The sequence below is a fragment of the Bos grunniens genome, chromosome 9, assembly GCF_055505025.1.
Source record: "Bos grunniens cultivar Pamir isolate PY7600 chromosome 9, Bosgru_T2T1.0, whole genome shotgun sequence".
Taxonomy (NCBI): Eukaryota; Metazoa; Chordata; class Mammalia; order Artiodactyla; family Bovidae; genus Bos; species Bos grunniens.
The window spans coordinates 30738324-30758472 of NC_141173.1; the positions used below are offsets into that span (position 1 = coordinate 30738324).

Genomic DNA, 20149 nt, shown 5'->3' on the forward strand with positions numbered 1-20149 from the left:
CTCTAAGGCAGAAGTTGTCATACTTTATGTTAAGAGCCAGTCAGTAAATATTTCTGGCTTTGTAGACTGGCCTGTCTCTGATGCAACTAATCAGTTCTCTGCCATAGCCCAGAAGCATCTATAGATAAAACATTGTTCACCAAATATCAGGAGGCAGCTAACTTTGACCTGAGGGTTGTGGTATGTGAACTATGGTCTAAGGGATGTACTATGAGCCTTTCTTTTCAGAACATGGTCAATAGTTTAATGGTAAGGCAGCATATTTCTCTTACTAAACCTGAAAAATGGATTAATGATTTTTTTTAAACATTTTAAGCTACAAGGGTTAAAACACAGAAAGTGAGAGTGAAAGTCACTCAGTCGCGTACAACTCTTTGCGACCCCATGATCTATACAGTCCATGGAATTCTCCAGGCAGGAATACTGGAATGGGTAGCCTTTCCCTTCTCCAGGGAATCTTCCCAATCCAGGGGCTGAATCCAGGTCTCCTTCATTGCAGGTGGATTCTTTACCAACTGAGCCACAAGGGAAGCCCCCAAAAAACCAAGGGTTTTGATTAGCTCTCAATTAATGCAAACCTCATTTGATTAAATTCTATTCCCCAGAAGTTCTGATAGCTTTTACAGAATATTATTTTTTAAAGTAAAATGAAAAACTACATTAAAGGCTAATGATATTGAACCTAAGTAATATTTATGTAAAATTTCCCTTTTGTACAATGCATAAAAAACATATTTTAATCTCATTTTTGTTTAGTTCTAAGGAGAGTTTTTTTTGGCACTTTGAATTGGTTTTAAAATATGGTTGGCAGGGAATGATTAAGATACTGTCCCTTGAGAGCATTTCAACCTAGGCATACTTCTGTGTATGTAAACATTACAGCTCCCTCCTTGTTGTGAGAGTTGCGAGTTCTCCCCTCATTTCTTAATCTTCCCTTTAGGCTCTGTCATAAACTGGTAGTCGGGCATATTTTTTGGTTTTAAAATAACTTAGTGTGGTAACTGGACACAACTGAAGAATAGAATCTGTGCCTGGATAGATCAGGGATACTGGTCTATTAGTAAATGCTCCAGTTTTTAATATGATTTGCATTCTTGTGATTGCTATGCTTATAAATCATTGTACTTAGAAAAACCTGTTTTGCTTTGATTACAATAATTTAAACTAAGTTATTCTGTAATTTATGTTATTAGAAAGAAATGGTGCAGGAAAAATAGATTTTGAATGGTATAGCCTGAATATTAAATGTCATTTTCCTCCTAATTTTAGCATGCATATTATAGCAGAACTGCAGTACTAAGACTTCTCGAAAAGAAATATAAATCTCTGGTAAGTCTATGTTTTGTTCTTATCTTGAGAAATAATATCACAAGAAGATATATGATGTAATAACTTGAATGTGCAAAGTTGAGTGATAATTAATGTTGGATAATGAAGTAATCCCCATTTTATGTGACTTTTAAACTACCATTCTGTGAAACATAAAAGGATAAAAGTAGAGACTTAAAATGCAGTCAAGATAAGAGTTAGGAAGTATATAACTTCATAGTATTAATAAATTGAGCTGCTAACAAGCTACTTTGGGATAAGCCATTAAGTCTTATCATATGGTTTAATTCAGAGCAGGTGTTTGTAGCGTTCCCCCCCAATTTCATTCTACGAAATTTACCCATGCTTTTGACTGAAAGTTGCTTTAAAAAACTCAGAATGGTAAGTGCTTTTGTATTCACACATATTGATTCAAGTTGTACTAAATACAAACTGCTGCTGCTGCTAAGTCGCTTCAGTCGTGTCCGACTCTATGCGACCCCAGAGACGGCAGCCCACCGGGCTCCCCCGTCCCTGGGATTCTCCAGGCAAGAACTCTGGAGTGGGTAAATTCAAACTAATACTGTAAAATATATTAGTAAAATTCTCAGCTTTTATTGCTATTGGTAGAACAACGTGTTAGAGCACTGAAAGGAATGAATTCAGCAAGTCTAGCGAATAATTGACAAATACGAAAATTATGAAATTAAGATTATATGACTTTCAGATAATAAATATGTTTTATGGACTTAAGTAAAATCTTGAGAAGAGAAGTGAAGAGAAAGATTCCTAGGATTGTGAATTTTAAGAATACTGTAATAGGACATAAATTGAAGAAAGGAGAACAATAATTGTTTTCTGTTTGAGAATTAAAAGAATTGGGATTCAGAAAGGAGAAGATGGACATATTGACTATTAGAATGGGAATTTATTTGCAGAGGTAATAGGTATTTAAAAATCCTTAGAGAAACTGAAAGTCTTTCTGTATTTCTCTCTCATTCCCATTTTTAATGGAAATTTGTTGCTGCCACATGAGCATAAAGTGATCTTGCTAGAATAGAGAAAGAAGAAAAAACAGGAATGAATTTTTTCCTTGCATGATTTGACATACAGATATCTCACTCTTGCTGTCAGAAAGGCCTTGGTGGAAGTATTTCAAATGTTTCTTTTAGGTTAACTCTTAAAATATGTTCCTTATTTGAAAAGTGAATTATACTATAGTCAGTTCTTAGCCCACAAATATTACCAGCTTCAATATTCTACCAACATGTTCAGATATTTTATCTCACATACATAATGAACCAAACTTGCATCTTGCATGAGATTTCATCCTAAATCTAATTTTCTCTTAAAGTTTTCCTAAATTTACCAAAATACTAAAAGATATTTTTTTTATGGTTGTATCTATGGGTGTACGTACATGTGTGTACACACACACACACACACACACACGTTTCCCAGGTGTCTCAGTGGTAAAGAATCCACCTGCCAATGAAGGAGACACAAGCTAGATCCCTGGGTTGGGAAGATCCCCTGGAGAAGGAAATGGCAACTCGCCCCAGCATTCTTGCCTGGGGAATACCATGGACAGAGGATCCTGGTGGACTACAGTCCATGGGGATGCAAAGAGCTGGACACAGCTTAAGAGACTAAACAGCAGTAGTAGTGGGAAATTTGAATCGCTCATGGATTTGTCTTTTGTTTTATAAGAGATCCTTGTGAAAGGACTTCAGGCATAGCAGCGTGATATGAGTATCTGCTAAAGCATGTCCTCTAACTTCTGATAGGTGCTGTCTGATGATATTTTGTACAACAATGAAACAGTGGCATTGTCCAGGGAGACAGCTATTAGCTATATATATCCACTGAAAACTTAATGTGATTAGGGAAACTAAGAGACTAAATTTTTGATATTTTAATTAAATTTTAAACTAATATGTGTTAGTAGCTACTCTGTGCAGTTTGTTTGTGAAATGTGTGACATTTTCAATAGATAATGTGCCTGCATGCTCAGTCACTTCCGTAGTTTCTGACTCTTTGCGACACTATGGACTGTAGCCCGCCAGTCTCCTCTGTCCATGGGATTCTCCTGGCAAGAATACTGGAGTAGGTTGCTATGCCCTCCTCCAGGGGATCTTCCCCACCAGGGGTTGAACATGCGTCGCCTGTGTCTCCTGCATTGCAGGTGGATTCTCTATGGCTGAGCCATAGGGGAAGATTCAATAGGTAGCACTGGGCGACAAATCATTCATGTATTGTTGCCAGTTTTTTTAAAGCCATATCTGAGGAAGTTAAGAACTTTGTTTTTATGAACTAGCTGAAAAGCATTTTGGCTATCAGCACAGATATTTAATCTTTTAACAATTGGAATCTTTTGTCCAGTTTACCCTTAAGAGAATGGCTTCTGAGATGGCCTTATGTAGTACATTTCCTATTTTCCTTGCCCTCTTCAGGTTGCTAAAAAAAATATTGACAGCTAGGTTATTCAAAATTTTGTCTGTTTTTTTCTGCCTTCCTGTTTTCATACCACCACCACTCCACTCCTCCTCTCTGCCCCCACCCACCCTGCCCCAATCTTAGGGATTAATAGTTAAGTGAACTGGCTAGTATATATTTCCTACTGCAGGAGAATAAGTATGAAATAAAATCCTGAATTTTACAGCAAATATATCTTTTGTAAGGTTTAGAATTTCTGCTTTATTGACTACGCCAAAGCCTTTGACTGTGTGGATCGCAATAAACTCTGGAAAATTCTGAAAGAGAGGGGAATACCAGACCGCCTGACCTGCCTCTTGAGAAACCTGTTTGCAGGTCAGGAAGCAACAGTTAGAACTGGACATGGAACAACAGACTGGTTCCAAATCAGTAAAGAGTACGTCAAGGCTGTATATTGTCACCCTGCTCATTTAACTTATGCAGAATATATCATGAGACACGCTGAGGTGGGTGAAGCATAAGCTGGAATGAAGACTGCTGGGAGAAAGATCAATAACCTCAGATATGAGATGACACCACCCTTACGGCAAAAAGTGAAGAAGAACTAAAGGTCTTCTTGATGAAAGTGAAACAGGAAAGTGAAAAAGTTGGCTTAAAGCTCAACATTCAGAGAACTAAGATCATGGCATCTGGTCCCATCACTTCATGGGAAATAGATGGGGAAAAACAGTGGTAACAGTAGCAGACTTTATTTTTTGGGGCTCCAAGATCACTGTAAATGGTGACTACAGCCATGAAATTAAAAGACACTTGCTCCTTGGAAGAAAAGTTATGACCAACCTAGACAGCATATTAAAAAGCAGAGACATTACTTTGCCAACAAAGGTCCATCTAATCAAGGCTGTGGTTTTTCCATTGGTCATGTATGGATGTGAGAGTTGGACTGTGAAGAAGGCTGAGCACCGAAGAATTGATGCTTTTGAACTGTGGTGTTAGAGAAGACTCTTGAGAGTCCCTTGCACTGCAAGGAGATCCAAGCAGTCCATCCTAAAGGAAATCAGTCCTGAATGTTCATTGGAAGAACTGATGCTGCAGCTGAAACTCCAGTACTTTGGCCACTTGATGTGAAGAACTGATTCATTAGAAAAGACACTGATGTTGGAAACATTGAAGGCAGGAGGAGAAGGGGACAACAGAGGATGAGATGGCTGGATGGCATCACCGACTCAATGGACATGAGTTTGAGTGAACTCTGGGAGTTGGTGATGGACATGGAGACCTGGTGTGCTGCAATCCATGGGATCGCAAAGAGTGGGACACGACCGAGCGACTGAACTGAACTGAAAGTTTAGAATACTGATTTTTTAAACCCTCAACTTGACTCTTTAGTATTTAAATTTACCTACTATATATTTGGTTTCTGCTCCTGCAATTTAAAGGGGATATTATGTCTTGTAGTTGTTCGTCTTCTGAGATGTGCCTTTTTCAGTGATTGTTACTCTTCTCAAACCAAAGATAAAACATGTAAGAAGTGAGGGAAAGAGTTAGAAGGAACAGAAGTAAGTTTAAGTGGGTAGTGAAAATAAAGATGAGTAGAAATGAGTGCAAGGAAGAATGAGTTTTTGAAGATTTGAGTGGAAGTGAGCTAAAGAATATCTGAGAGAGATTATTTGGAGATAGTGCTTTGAGTTCACAGAGAAGCTGTTTGTTCATTTGTCTTCTAATTCTTTAGAGCCTGTTTTAACTATGTTTGTCATATCAAAATTTCCCCGTAATGGCAGTTTTTGGAGAATTAGGATTTTAATATAATTTCATCTCAGAAGTATTTCTATCAAGTGGAGGCTGCATCCTAGACAAATTCCTGATAAACATGAAACAAATCACTATACTTTTGGGCAAAAGTGTGTGCTTATGAATGGTGTTTCAGGTTCTGACTAAGCAGAAGTGAGGGAAGGGCTGTGTGATTGGTGACAGAATAATCATTGATTCCCTTTTTTTCAAGAATTGACAAGTCAGGGAGTGTAGCCATGAAATTTTTGTAGAAGTCCCAAGGCAATATGACCAGTTTCCTTTAAATGAGTTTATTGCTGGTAGCCACTCATCTCAGGGCTGGTTTGGATCGAATTGACTGGATTAGAGACTTCTTGGACTATGCCTTCTTCTGAGCATTCTTTTATATATTCAGTAGATGCAAGCTAACCCAAAACAAAACAGGAGTTCAGAGTCTGTGCAAATAACGACAAAAGCAAAATGATCACAAAAGAATAGGCATGTTAATAATAGAACAATAATAGAACTAATGACCCAGTGGTGCTCCTCCAAAACAAAAAGGCTTCTTTGTACAAAGAGCTGTTTCATAATAAATCCAAGGATAATAAAATCTAGCAATGAGAACTCAATAAAGCAAGATGAATCTTAGATCATCGTTGACACAGACCCGAGTGGTGGCAAATCTGAAGGATTATCAAAGCTTGGGATTTATGGCCCCAGTAGACGCTTTTCTTTGACGACCCCATGGAAATGATGCCAATTGAGAGTCCTCAAGGTAATCTCCATGGAAGCTCCAGAAATGTTGAAGTTTAAGAGCACTGTTCAGTATCTGAAACAATGCATCAAACTGTATTTGTTGCTTACTTAATTAGGCAAGGCAGATGTTAATACAGGATTTTGGGGAAAACTTGGAACTGGTCTGATGGGCTTTTAGAGGTGATAACTGAGTTCAAGCCAACAGTAAATTTCCCAGAGCATGTCTGTTGTTGGCTGACTTTTAGAAGAAAGGGGCTACTGATTGGTTGGTTTTCAGAAGTAAAGTTCATTGAGATCTGTTGACATACAATGATTTACAAGATTTTAAATTTGTTCTAGATACCTGTTAACCATGGTTATATAAAAGTATGGTTGTTCTGGCTTTTATCCTTAGAACCATAACTCATTTCCAAGGATTGTGGGGAATTTTTAAAATTAATGAATAGGTGTTATTCTGGAAAGGAGGGAAGATGGTTAGTGTAGTGGTGGGAAAATATTTCAGGGCCATGGAATAGCATGTTTTAAAGGCTTTAGGGATTGGAAAATACATAGTACACTTGGAAACTGCGCGTACTTAATATGGCTGGACATAGATTGCTAAGAGATGTGTGAGTTAGTATTAGAGAAATTTCCCGAAAACCAGTTCCCTTAAAACTAGTATTAAGTGGATGATGTTTTTTGAAAAATTTTTAGGTACTTTAGATTGGGTCTGTGTCAGTTGACCTTAGCTTGTTTCATCATGTATGAGGCAGGATAAGGTCTCATAATTTCATGAAGAATAAATAAGACCTACTTGAAGGGAATCTACAGCCTTTTCCCTTTTGCAGATAAAAATGAGTTTGTTGTACATTTCAGCTTTGAATGTGTTTCAGAATTAATTGATGTGCACTGATAGGTGAGATTTTTGGTGGATTTGCTTTTAATGAATTGGTTATTTGACTAGTCAGATAACTGTTGAATTGGCTTTTGGTGACTGACTTTTTACACAGGTAGATGTATTTCTCTGTGCATGTGTGTGTGTCTTGGGAGAGGGTCATCTGGAGGGTAATAGGAATAAAACTAATGTTAGGTCATTAGAAAGTTCTTATTGTTAAATTTAGGTGATTGACCTTTATTCTGGAGATTTAGTAATACACTGATAGATTTTCATGTACTGAAGTAACATTATATTAGGGCTTTGGAAAATTTGGAAAATGGGCTGAAGGTGTAGGTGGAAATAGTTTTTACTTCAATACATCTCTCCTAAGAGGGAAAAGATGGTAAAAACATGAATTAAGGCTATGACAGTGAATTGGGATAAATGGATGGACTTAGGAGTACTATATTTTGAATATAAGTTTTAGAGGACTTGACTTTTTGAATGGGGTTTGGTAAGGACTTGAGTTTCCCTGGTGTCTCAGTGGTAAAGAATCCACCTGCAAGCAGGAGACTCAGGTTCGATCCATGGGTCAAGAAGTTCCCCTGGAGAAGGAAATGGCTACCCTCTCCAGTATTCTTGCCTGGAGAATTCTCTGGATAGAGGAGCCTTGTGAGCTACAGTCCATGGGGGTCACAAAGAGTCAGACATGACTTAGTGACTCATACTTTGGGTCAGGACTTACTCATTTGAATATTTGTCATTCATTGATATAAGTAACACAGTAGGAAGAAAACAGGATTTTGGAAAAGGTTATGACTTTAGATTTGGTAGATTTGGTCGTATCAAGTTTGAGATCCAGATTTCCTGGTGGGGAGATTTCATTTTATTAATCTAGATCCTAAAGGTTGATTTAGACATAGATATGGAAGGGGGTTCCCAAAGCCTATCCCTAGATTTGATGATTTGCTGGGAGAAATTCTAGCACTCAGCATGTAGTTGTACTCCCAGCTATGGTTTCTTACCAAAAAAAAAGATGCAAAACAGAACTGGTTTAAGGATAAGGCACACTGGAGAAGATACCAGGCATGAACTTCTAAGAGTCTTTTTTCCCAGCAGAGTCACACAGGACTCATCTTAATTTCTCCAGTGTCAAATTATGACAGCTCATGTGACATGTTGTCTACCAGAGAAATTTATTAGAGATTTAGTGCCCATTTTCAAGTCAGGGATTAATCGTGTTCGCACCTTCTGCCTACTACATACCAGGGATTCCACACACCCAGAAGGAACACAGACGTTCAGCATAAAAACCACGTTGTTTGTTGAGGTACCATTTTTAGAATGGTAGGAAAAGTCCTGAAATCCAAGTTTCCAGATGATGGTCAAGGTCCAGTCTTGTAGGCGGGCCATTCTTAATGATGGTAATTCTGCCATGCTAATTCTTCTACATGAAATAAGGCCATAAGAATGAATGAGACTAGGAAATCTATCAATTCCTTGATTCCATCATTATGAACTCATCTCTGTCCACACAGCCGCCTTCATTTTCCCATCTGAAGCTTAACCTTTCCTTTCCCTTAGGTCCTAGCTGCTCCTGCTCTTAGACACTAATCTATCAATTATCCTTTCTCTTCTATATACTCTTAACTTCCTTTCTACTTAAGCAAGACCATATCCTTTCAACCTGAAGAATTCATTCTTGACCTAAGACCTCACCCCTATGTTTGACCCTTTTTTTCTTTCATGGCCAACCTTCTTGAAAATGAAAATTACACTATCTGCCTTTAATTTTTCAGTTCCTATTCCCTTTCCTTATAGTTAGTTCTGTTCCCCAAGGTCCCTTGAAATTGATCTTTTGAAGATCAACAAAACCCTCTTTATTACTACATCTAGCAATTATTGCTCCTTAACTCATGGGTGACCTCTATTTGAGAGCAGAATGAGACGGTATCTACAGGAAGTATGTAGGTATAGAGGAAAGGAAAAAGATTTGAAATCTTTGCTTGAGGAGAGTGGGAAAAGGAGGTAGAATCAAGACTATCAGAGAATCGCTGGGTACAGAAATTGGAGATCATTTTTTTATGACTGTTCTTTGTATTGAGAATTTTCTTTATCAGCTTTTAGCAATTCTGGTATCTAAGATGGAAATGAAAGCTAGATACAGGTCACGTTTTACTGGCTAAGTAGGAAGAAAAGACTCTTAAGGCAAGGAAATTGGGGATATTGACAAGAGAATTTTTAAAGTCATGACCAGAATTTTTTCATCTTTCACTATAAAATGTAAAATACATTTGCATTTTTGTCTTAATACTAACATTATAACAATAGTATATTTACTGGTCTACAAATATTTTCCATGTTTCCTGGAATGAAGCCGTAGTTAAAATGTAACTGCAGAGACTGAGCTTCAGTGGAAAGGTGCTATTCTAAATTTTATGAATATTTTTCTTAGATATTTTCCCAACATATTTTACAGTCTTGACTAACTTCTTTAATACATGGACTTGTGTGCTTAAAATTTTAGGATTAATAAGCTGTTATTTTATTAGATAACTACAGCAGTTCAGCAGTGTGTTCAGTACTTTGAGTTGTGTGAAACCATGAAAGGTGATGAAGTTTTGGGACATTCAAAGTCTTGTGGTAAGTATTATATTTTGTTACATTTTAAAAAATGGTAAATTTTATTAATAAATAGCTTTGTAATTTATTTTTTAATATCATAATAAATTAGATTGCTTTTGCTAATACAAGATACTTTCCACAGATTTAAGATACAGCATAATATGACCTTTTGTAGCAGATCTACATTTGAAGTTATCATAGCGATTCATACAGTCTGCAGTTTTTCAGCTCATAACACGGTGTATGTCCTCGTGAGTTACACTGCAGTAGTACACTAGAGGAAGAAAGAATGAAAGTGTATCAGGTGCATTTTAGTGGGAGGAAAATTTCTATGGAATACTGTTTTATTATTGAACACTTTGCCCCATTTTATGATTCTTCTCTGCTTATCCTCAGTCTGAACTAAAATATTCTAAATGTTTCATAGTCTGGCCCTTATGTATCTATCTAATCTCATATCTAGTTATTGATAGAAGTGAAACCTCTCTTAGAAGGCATACCAGTGCCTACACTTTGGTTATTCCTACTCCTGCTGCCACTATCCATAATCCCTACACTGATACAAATCTTATTGTGAAAGAGTAAACTTTGAGTTTTTCAAGAAGGCGCCTTTGCCTTAGGTGAATTTTTATTATTCTTGCTGACTTCATACAGCTTTGTATGTGAATTTGATATCTTATCATTCTACGTCACTTCTTTAGGGAAATATTAAGTTCTTTGAGAATATGAAGATATCTTATAATTTTATTTATCCCTGAATAAATTCTTTACTCAAGAAAAATGACCAAAGACCAATTATTAACAGGTTTCAAAATATAAGTGTTTTGTAGTAAAGGAGAAAGTACAGAAAGAAGCCAGAACTTTGAGAGAAGACAAAGATAAATAAGTTTATATGCATATGAGAGTAAAAGTGTTAGTCACTCGGTCATGTCTGACTCTTTGCGACCGCATGGACTGTAGCCCACCAGGCTCCTGCTGCTGCTAAGTCACTTCAGTCGTGTCCGACTCTGTGCGACCCCAGAGATGGCAACCCACCAGGCTCCCCCCCTGGGATTCTCCAGGCAAGAACACTGGAGTGGGTTGCCGTTTCCTCCTCCAATGCATGAAAGTGAAAAGTGAAAGTGAAGCTGCTCAGTCGTGTGCAACTCCTAGCAACCCCATGGACTGCAGCCTACCAGGCTCCTCCGTCCATGGGATTTTCCAGGCAAGAGTACTGGAGTGGGGTGCCATTGCACCAGGCTCCTCTGTCGATGGAATTCTCCAGGCAAGAATACTGGAGTGGGTAGCCATTCCCTTCTCCAGGAGATATTACCAACCCAGGGATCAAACCCAGGTCTCCTGGTATGAGACAGCAAAAGAGACACTGATGTATAGATCAGTCTTATGGACTCTGTTGGAGAGGGAGAGGGTGGGAAGATTTGGGATAATGGCACTGAAACATGTATAATATCATATATGAAACGAGTTGCCAGTCCAGGTTCGATGCACAATACTGGATGCTTGGGGCTTGTGCACTGGGACGACCCAGAGGGATGGTATGGGGAGGGAGAAGGGAGGAGGGTGCAGGCATATTCTTTAATGTCTGAGCTGCCAGTGAAGCCTGTGTGTGTGTGTGTATATAATCTGTAAATTCATAAATTTTTCTAATTAATATTAAAATGTTGTATCTAGCTTTTTTTCCCTACCCCTCTCCCAGCCCTTCACTACCTTGGTTTTTTCCCTGTCTAGTGAAGACTTCAGGGTGCTTTATTGCAGTCTTTCAACATTTCTTTCAAAATTTTTGCCTTCTTCTCTTTCAGAGTTTCCTGCCTACAGTTCTTCTACTCTAGGTCACCTCTGCATTTATGCATGCAGATGCATATTTATGTGCCCTTATCAATGTTCCTTTTCTCACAGTTAGAATGAAGAGGTAATCCTTCTGTTCTAGATTGAACTACTTGTCTGCTCTTGATTCTGTTCCTATCTGGTGTTTTGTTTTGTTTTGTTTTTTTTTAAGAACCATTGCTTCATTTGTTGTCTTCCTTTCTGTTGGTACCTTTCCTTGCATTCTCTAAACCTGCTCATATTTTTCATATAAAAAACTGAGCAATTTCATATGTACCTTACTTCTCTTTGCTTTCCTTAAGAGTAAACGCCTTCTAACTATTGAATATATACCCAGGCCCCATTTCTTTATCTCCTATTCACTTCTCAACCATGGAAATGATACTTTTATTTCTGCTGCTCCTTGGTCTTCCCATTAACTTTCTCTTCTTTCTTGCCCTCATTTCACAGCATTTGCCTCTCTTGACTCTTTCCTTCATCTTCCTTATACCATTCTTTCTTAGATTTCTTCATTCTCATCTAACATGTTTTTCTTAGTCACTTGAAAGGTTCTTTTTATGTCTGTACTTAAAAAAGTTTTGCTCTTTGCTTTGTTTTTTTTCAGCTTAGTCTATCTGTTGTCTCTTGAGGGAGCCTGTTCACTCTCATGGTTTCAAGTATTACATATTTTTATATATAAATGATCACCCTTAAATGTTTAAGTCTGTATTCCTTTCCTGAGTCCCAGACCAATGCACTCATACTTAGTATTCTATTTGGAAGATCCTTGGGAACGTCAATATTAAAATATCAAGGACTGAAATCATTATTATCTTTCTAAACATTTTTTCTTCAGAATTAAATAGAAGAAGAATTTACTATGTACTCAGAAACTTGAGAATTTTTAAAAATCTTTTCATGGTATGCATGTAATTCTAGCTAAGGCACATTGATTTTATTTCCTTCAACATTTTATTTTTTGTCTCATCTTCTCCATTCTTTTTTCTAATGGATGCTTTTGTTCGTGATTTTCCTAATGAGTGTTACTTTAAGCCTTGACCTTCTTCCATTCACCTTTCCACGTTGCCATCAGTCAGTTTTCCACAAGCATATTTGATTACTTTTCTGCTTGAAACCCTTTAGTACCATCACAGTTGCCTCTATAATAAAGCCCATACTCTTTCTGCAGCTAAGTCCTGATATGTTGCTGCTGTCCGCTAGCCATTTGTTTCTCCTACTTATCCTCCCCGTGCTCTGTTCAATCAGGCTGTTTGCCACTGGAAGCCTGGTTTCACTCTTCTTGGTTTTTGACACCAGCAAATAGTTCAAGGTCTTACATAAAACAGGTACTCAGTAGATCTCGAATGTATGGATGAATGAGTGAATAAATGATATATGTTAGAAGGTGCCTTTATTTTAACAATTCTAATTTCATCTGCAAACATGGTTACAAATATGATTGTGCTACTGGCCTTTAATTGGTAGAATTATGCAGTAATAATGTTTTATATTGAGTTCCTTCCTTCCTTAATTCAGTCTCTTTATAATGACAGATAACTAACAATCTTATGGTATTTGTTTTAGAATGATCACTGTATGCCTATTATACTTTTCTGAGGTTTGATAAATTTTATAATGAATGCTTTTCTTCAGATTTAAGTGTATTAAAGTATCTTGGGAAACAGTAAGGGATTTTTAAAGAAATTTATACCAAGTGTCTCCATTATAGACTGCAACCTTGTTTAATGTTCAGAGAGAAATAAAAACAGGTACTATGAAATATAATAGCATTAAAACAAATGTAATTGTTTTTCTTTTAAGGGATTAAGCAGAAAACTTTCTACTACTCAGGACAAGAATTACAATACATTTATTTCATTCACTCACTGAGCCTTTTGGGAAGATTACTGATCTATACACAAGGCCGAAAGCTATTTCCTGTAAAGTTAAAGACTAGAAAAGGTAAGTGCAATTAGGAGATATGAATATATTCAGGTATGATAAAATTTGTGCTATGAGTTTTTAGTTTAGAGATTTGGCTTGGTCTCTCCTAGGATACTGAGCAAGATACCTTTCAGTCTGCTGACAGGCTTATGTAAAGTGTTGTTATTTTTTTTTTCTCCCAGTATGTACTTCTTCCTACTTGTATAATTCTATTTCCCCTGTCTTTAATGTTTCCTTATTTTTTTTTCTCTGCCTTTTAAAATCCTAGATATATTGGATGATTCAAGTCTGGATTCAGAACTAGCAGTCCTTGTTCTGATTCGGCTAAAAATTAGCTGTGATCTTTAGACAACTATGTCTAGTTTATTCTTCTGGATATAATCTTGTATTATAGACCCTTTTTTCCTAATTGTACCATAGTCTCTATGAAAACTCAGATTAGGAGGATGGATGATTAGTTTAAAATTTTCTAACTTGTAAACATATGCTAGAAAATGATGTTCTTTTTCTTCCTTTTTGAAGATTCGGTATCCCTTACAGATCTTCTGGTTCTGTTTACCCAACTTATCTATCATTCACCAACTTGTCCAAAGATGACATCACCTGGTCATTTAGGTAATCTGCTTCTATTATAAATAGAGAAACAGAAACCATGGAAAAATATTCTATTTTCTGGATGTTTTCACAGACCTCATTTGGTAAAGAGATTTCATTAAGAAAGCATTATTCATAATAAATTACATTGGTCCTGTCAAGTATTTGCTTAGTGAATTTATGGAGTATGGAATATTAGAGTATAAATTAAGAACTTTAGTGTTTTTATGTTGTATATTACCAGGAAAACCTTACATTACTAACTTTTGGTTCCCTAATTTCTTCATGTAAAACACTGTTTTGTTTAGTATATTAGGAGGCAAATGTCTGCAAATGTTAATTTATGAAACTAAAAATACCACATTAATTTTGGGACTGTTCTCTATATTATATTTATTTATATCTGTGTCTTGCTGAATATATATATATTTTTAAAAGTCTTAAAAATGTTCGTTTATTTCATTGGTTTTATACTAACACAAGAAATATGCTAGTTTCCATTACAGTTTCTCCTCTGCTTTCTTTTTGGCCGTGTTTTATATTTTTTAATGATTCTAGTTTACTCCCAGGCTTGACACCTGAATATACTTTCTTCTTTTTTTAAGAAAAAGGAGAAAAGTGAATGCAATCAGAAAGGTGTTTGCCAGGAGGGGAGAAGTTGTGAATTTGCTTCAAACCACATCCTCACTATCAAGCAGAGCTTTAATGTCAAACAGCAAATGATCTAATGATGTCTTTTGGTGTTTATAATGTCATTTGCTTTCATTAACTTGAAGATACATTAAGCAAATATTCTCAAGTTTCAGGTCATAATTTGGTAATAAATCATCCTCTGAGCATTGAATTGTATGATTTTTAAACTCTTTAATTAACCTTGATGAGCTTTTTGAAACAAGCAATAGCTAGCACAGAAACAAAAGATGTAAGTAATGTCTTATTAAATTTTCAAAAAATACTTCTTCTTTATCAGAGGATTATTCTCCTGCAAGTATGGCAACTGAAGTTCTGTGTATACTCTGTGATCAGAAAGAATGTGCAATTGAATGCTTATATAACAACACTGTGATTGAGGCTCTTCTTCAGCCTATTCATAACTTAATGAAAGGAACTAAGGTTGGTAATAAAGAGTCTCTTACTTGGGTATTAATGAATATTCAATGGGACTTCTAAATTTGATCATTTGAAGTATTATACCATTTTCCATATAAATGTATCTTAAATCTTACTTCATACAGTTAGTTGATTTTAGTTATGACAGTGTCAGGGAAAAGTCCATATAACATCTTAATCTTTTTTTCTGGTCAGGCAAGAACTGAAGTTATCTATTAAGATATTTGTTTTATAAATCTTTTAAGTCATATGAGTACTTTGTTGTTTGTTTTAATGACAACTGTATAGCCTTTGGAAATATTTTCCTGGAGTCAGCTTTTTTTAAATATGAAGAACAAGTATTGTTTTAGATAAACTTATAAGCATCCCAGTTCTGAACATATGTATATCTCTGCAGTTTGTGCAGTATATTACCTTACATTATATACTGTATCCATCACACCCGAGGCTGAAAGAAACTGCTTAATGTCAGACATTTAGTAGGTGGAAGAGTTGCTACCATTACCACTAGTGCGGTCTGTGTTATGTATCTCTCCACTCCTGTGACTAAATTTCTGGGAAATGACTAAAAGCCTTAGCAATAGACTAAAGGTTTTTGATTTTCCGTGTCTGTGTTTTGTAGTGTTTTCATTGATTTCTTCTCTCTTTGCCCACCTCTCAGTGGGATGGGCAACTGTTCACCCACTCACATATTCATCATTTATTGCTTATTCAGAAAGCATTAAACATTTATGTGACTGTGGTACACAGTGTGGAATTCTGGGAAAGTAAGTGGTCATAATGAAAATATTTTGATCTTCGTCAGCCTCAGGAAAACAGGATGACCAGAGAAGAAATAAATAGATCATAATATACAATTTAATATTACAGAATGCCATAACATAAATTTTGAAATCTAAACATAACCATAACATAAATTTCAAAATGTAAACCACATACCAGAGCTAAGAAATGTACTCCTGGATTTTGAACCATAGCTATTGCTTCTTCAGTTCAGTTCAGTTCAGTCGCTCAGTCATGTCCGACTCTTTGCGACCCCACGAATTGCAGCATGCCAGGCCTCCCTGTCCATCACCGACTCCCAGAGTTTACTCAAACTCACATGCATGGAGTCGGTGATGCCATCCAGCCATCTCATCCTCTGTCGTCCCCTCCTTCTCCTGCCCCCAATCCCTCCCAGCATCAGGGTCTTTTCCAGTGAGTCAGATCTTTGCATGAGGTGGCCAAAGTATTGGAGTTTCAGCTTTAGCATCAGTCCTTCCAATGAACACCCGGGACTTGATCTCCTTTAGGATGGACTGGTTGGACCTCCTTGCAGTCCAAGGGACTATCAAAAGTCTCCAACACCACAGTTCAAAAGCATCAATTCTTTGGTGCTCAGCTTTCTTCACAGTCCAACTTTCACATCCATACATGACTACTGGAAAAACCATAGCCTTGAGTAGACAGATCTTTGTTGGCAAAGTAATGTCTCTGCTTTTCAATATGCTATCTAGGTTGATCATAACTTTCCTTCCAAGGAGTAAGCTTTTAATTTCATGGCTGCAGTCACCATCTGCAGTGATTTTGGAGCCCCCCAAAATAAAGTCTGACAGTGTTTCTACTGTTCCCCCATCTATTTCCCATATTGATTCTTAACTTTCATCTATCTATCTTTAACTTTCTGTTTTATTTTGGCATCTTTCTTTTACCTGTAAATGTGTTGGGATGGGGGAAACTCTTGATTACCCAGTGCACAATTTTAACTACCACCTTATATCTGATCTTTTTAACAATAAGCTTTTAATTATGGCAGGTTACCATTCTTGTCTTGGCTCCTTCTCTTCCCATTGTTTCTCACCTCATTGTATTATAATCTTGCCTTCATCATGTCACTGATGGAGCTTTGATTGCAGTTGCCTGTAATTTTAAAACGTAGCTTTTCAGATTTGATCGTTAACACAGTAGATCACTTCTGAAATTATGTTTCCTTAGCTTTCCTACAATCTTTCTGTTTTTTCTGTCCCTTTCTAAATATTCTTTGTTACCTCTGTGGTTTCCCTTCCAAGTCCCTGCTGTCTTCAGTGATTCAGGACCTGGTTCACTTTTCTTTCTCTTAGTATGGTTTTCTTGGATGATTAGATCACTTCAGCTCCAGACTTCTTTAGCTGCCTACTAACTTCAGGTGCCTACTGAACACCTTTTTTTGTTATTTATTCCATGAGCCAAACTCAGCATTTTCTTTTTTAAAAAATTTATTTAATTTATTTATTTTAATTGGAGGTTAATTACTTTACAATATTGTATTGGTTTTGCCATACATCAACATGAATCCACCACGGGTATACACATGTTCCCCATCCTGAACCCCTCTCCCACCTCCCTCCCCATACCATCCCTCTGTGTCATCCCAGTGCACCAGCCCCAAGCGTCCTGTATCCTGCATTGAACCTGAACTGGTGATTCATTTCTTATATGATATTATACATGTTTCAATGCCATTCTCCCAAATCAACCCATCCTCTCCCTCTCCCACAGAGTCCAAAAGACTGTTCTATACATCTGTGTCTCTTTTGCTGTCTCACATACAGGGTTATCGTTACCATCTTTTAAATTCCATATATATGTGTTAGTATACTGTATTGGTGTTTTTCTTTCTGGCTTACTTCACTCTGTATAATAGGCTCCAGTTTCATCCACCTCATTAGAACTGATTCAAATGTATTCTTTTTAATGGCTGAGTAATACTCCATTGTGTATATGTACCACAGCTGTCTTATCCATTCATCTGCTGATGGACATCTAGGTTGCTTCCATGTCCTGGCTATTATAAACAGTGCTGCGATGAACATTGGGGTACACGTGTCTCTTTCAATTCTGGTTTCCTCGGTGTGTATGCAAAACAGTATTTTTTTTTCTGCCCTTTTCTGTAAATGGGAACTCCTTCATTCTCTACATTCAATTTATATTTAAGACCTAGAGATTTTTTCCCCCCTGCATATGTCTAAAATCCAGGTATTTCTCTTAATCCCCACTGTTTTTGCTTTTGTTTGTGTGTGCGCATGCATGCTCAGTCAGTTCTGACTCTTTTGTGACCCCAGGGACTGTTGCCCACTGGCTAGACTCCTCTGTCCATAGGATTTTCCCAGCGAGATTACAGGAGTGGGTTGCCATTTCCTCCTCCGTGGGATTTTCCCAACCCAGAGATCAAATGTGCATCTCCAGAATCTGTATTGCAGGTGGATTCTTTACTGCTGAGCCACAAGTGTAGGTATTATTTTTGTTTAAGCCCTGATAATTTCTTGCTTGGAATATACACATTTTTTCTTGTTCAGTTTTTCCTTTTTCCAGCCTATTCCTATTTTGCCACTAAGGCTACTTGTTGCTTGCTGGATAAACCAGACTTTTCAACTAGACATTTATATCGAGTTTTCTGTTTTCTTATATTGTACCTGTTTCTTTCCTGTATATTCCAGTATAAGAGATCATTTGCATTTTCTAAGTCAGGTTATAGTGTTTCCCTATGTACAAACACTTATTCCTTGCCATGGAAAGTCTCTAACTTGGTCTGTTTGTTCTTCAGACTGTAGTTTATTGTATCTTGAAATTTTCTCTCAATTCTCCCTGACAGATTTAGGTGTTTGTCTATATTCTCACATTATGTACTTCTGTAATTGTACCTAAGTTGCAGTGATTCTTGAGAATTTAAAAAAAAAAACTGTCTGGCACATAATAGACATTCATTATTTCACTTAAGGCATTGAACACTACCCACTGAGTCAATGCTGCATCACTGGCTCTATGCTGGGTAGTTGAAATATAGAAGTGACTAACACGTAGTCATTGTTTCTTAAGGAACCCACTCTAATAGGAAAGACAGAATATCAAACAAATAAACTATTGAAAATGAGGAAAAAGAAAGTTTAAAAAATGTGTGTATGAATGAAGGAAAGTAGAGAATTTCTTTTAAGAAAGATATTTAGTGTGAAAGTAACAAATTAAACATTAGATCATCTAGTTAAGAATTCTTCAGGTGAATATACCTGACCCCTCATTAGTTAAACTAACCCACTGAATTTATTAGAATGTATTGGTTGCAATGTGTTTTTTGTTCAGTCACTAAGTCATGTCCAACTCTTTGCAACCCCGTGGCTACAGCATGCCAGGCTCCTCTGTCCTCTTCGCTGTCCCAGAGTTTGCTCAAATTCATGTCCACTGAGTCAGTGATGCCATCCAACCATCTCATCCTCTGTCACCCCTTTCTCCTTTTGCCTTCAGTTTTTTTCCCAACATCAGTGTCTTTTCCAGTGAGTAGGCTCTTCACAATCAGGTGGCCAAATTATTGGAGCTTCAGCTTCAGATCAGTCCTTCAAATGAATATTCAGGGTTGATTTCCTTTAGGATTGACTGGTTTGATCTCCTTTGCTGTCCAAGGGACTCTCAAGAGTCTTCTCTAGGACTACAGTTCAAAAGCATCAATTCTGTGGCACTCAGCCTGTGATCCAACTCTCTCATCTGTACATGACTACTGGAAAATCATAGCTTTGACTATATGGACCTTTGTTGGCAAAGTGATAGCTCTGCTTATTAATACTCTGTCTAGGTTTGTCATAGCTTTCTTTTGAAGGAGCAAGCGTCTTTTAATTTCATGGCTGCAGTCACTGTATAGATATATTCAAAATTATCGAGGAGAATAGGTGCATTGCATCCATGTAGGTACAGGTGCATAAGTAGGTCCCAGAAAGAATGGAAACTTTAGTAGACTTAGACTTGTAGGTAGTCTCTAGCATTGACACAACTCTCTAGTTTTTAGTATTTCCTATGTACTAATTTTCTATATACTGGTAAAACTAGTTTTACTACTTTTAACAATAAAAAATGGGGAAATATGATCAGTTCCACTTAGGTTTTCTCATTAGTTGACATCATTAGCTATTGGCCAACTCATGAATTGATAGTCCTTAGTCA

General features: G+C 36.9%; 1 protein-coding gene across 12 annotated transcripts in view; it reads left to right on the forward strand.

Moving 5' to 3' along the window:
* Nucleotides 1–20149, forward strand: part of TBC1D32 (TBC1 domain family member 32) — a 207197-nt gene that overhangs the window by 38909 nt on the left and 148139 nt on the right. For all 12 annotated transcript variants that reach the window (XR_015132336.1, XR_015132337.1, XR_015132338.1 and 9 more), the window contains 5 exons: nt 1270–1329; nt 9679–9769; nt 13376–13516; nt 14021–14113; nt 15063–15205. Coding sequence is in view for 9 of the 12 variants with exons in the window: in XM_086316349.1 (XP_086172475.1) it covers nt 1270–1329; nt 9679–9769; nt 13376–13516; nt 14021–14113; nt 15063–15205 (528 nt within the window). In the remaining 3 variants the exon portion in view is untranslated. The remainder of the gene's footprint in view (nt 1–1269; nt 1330–9678; nt 9770–13375; nt 13517–14020; nt 14114–15062; nt 15206–20149) is intronic.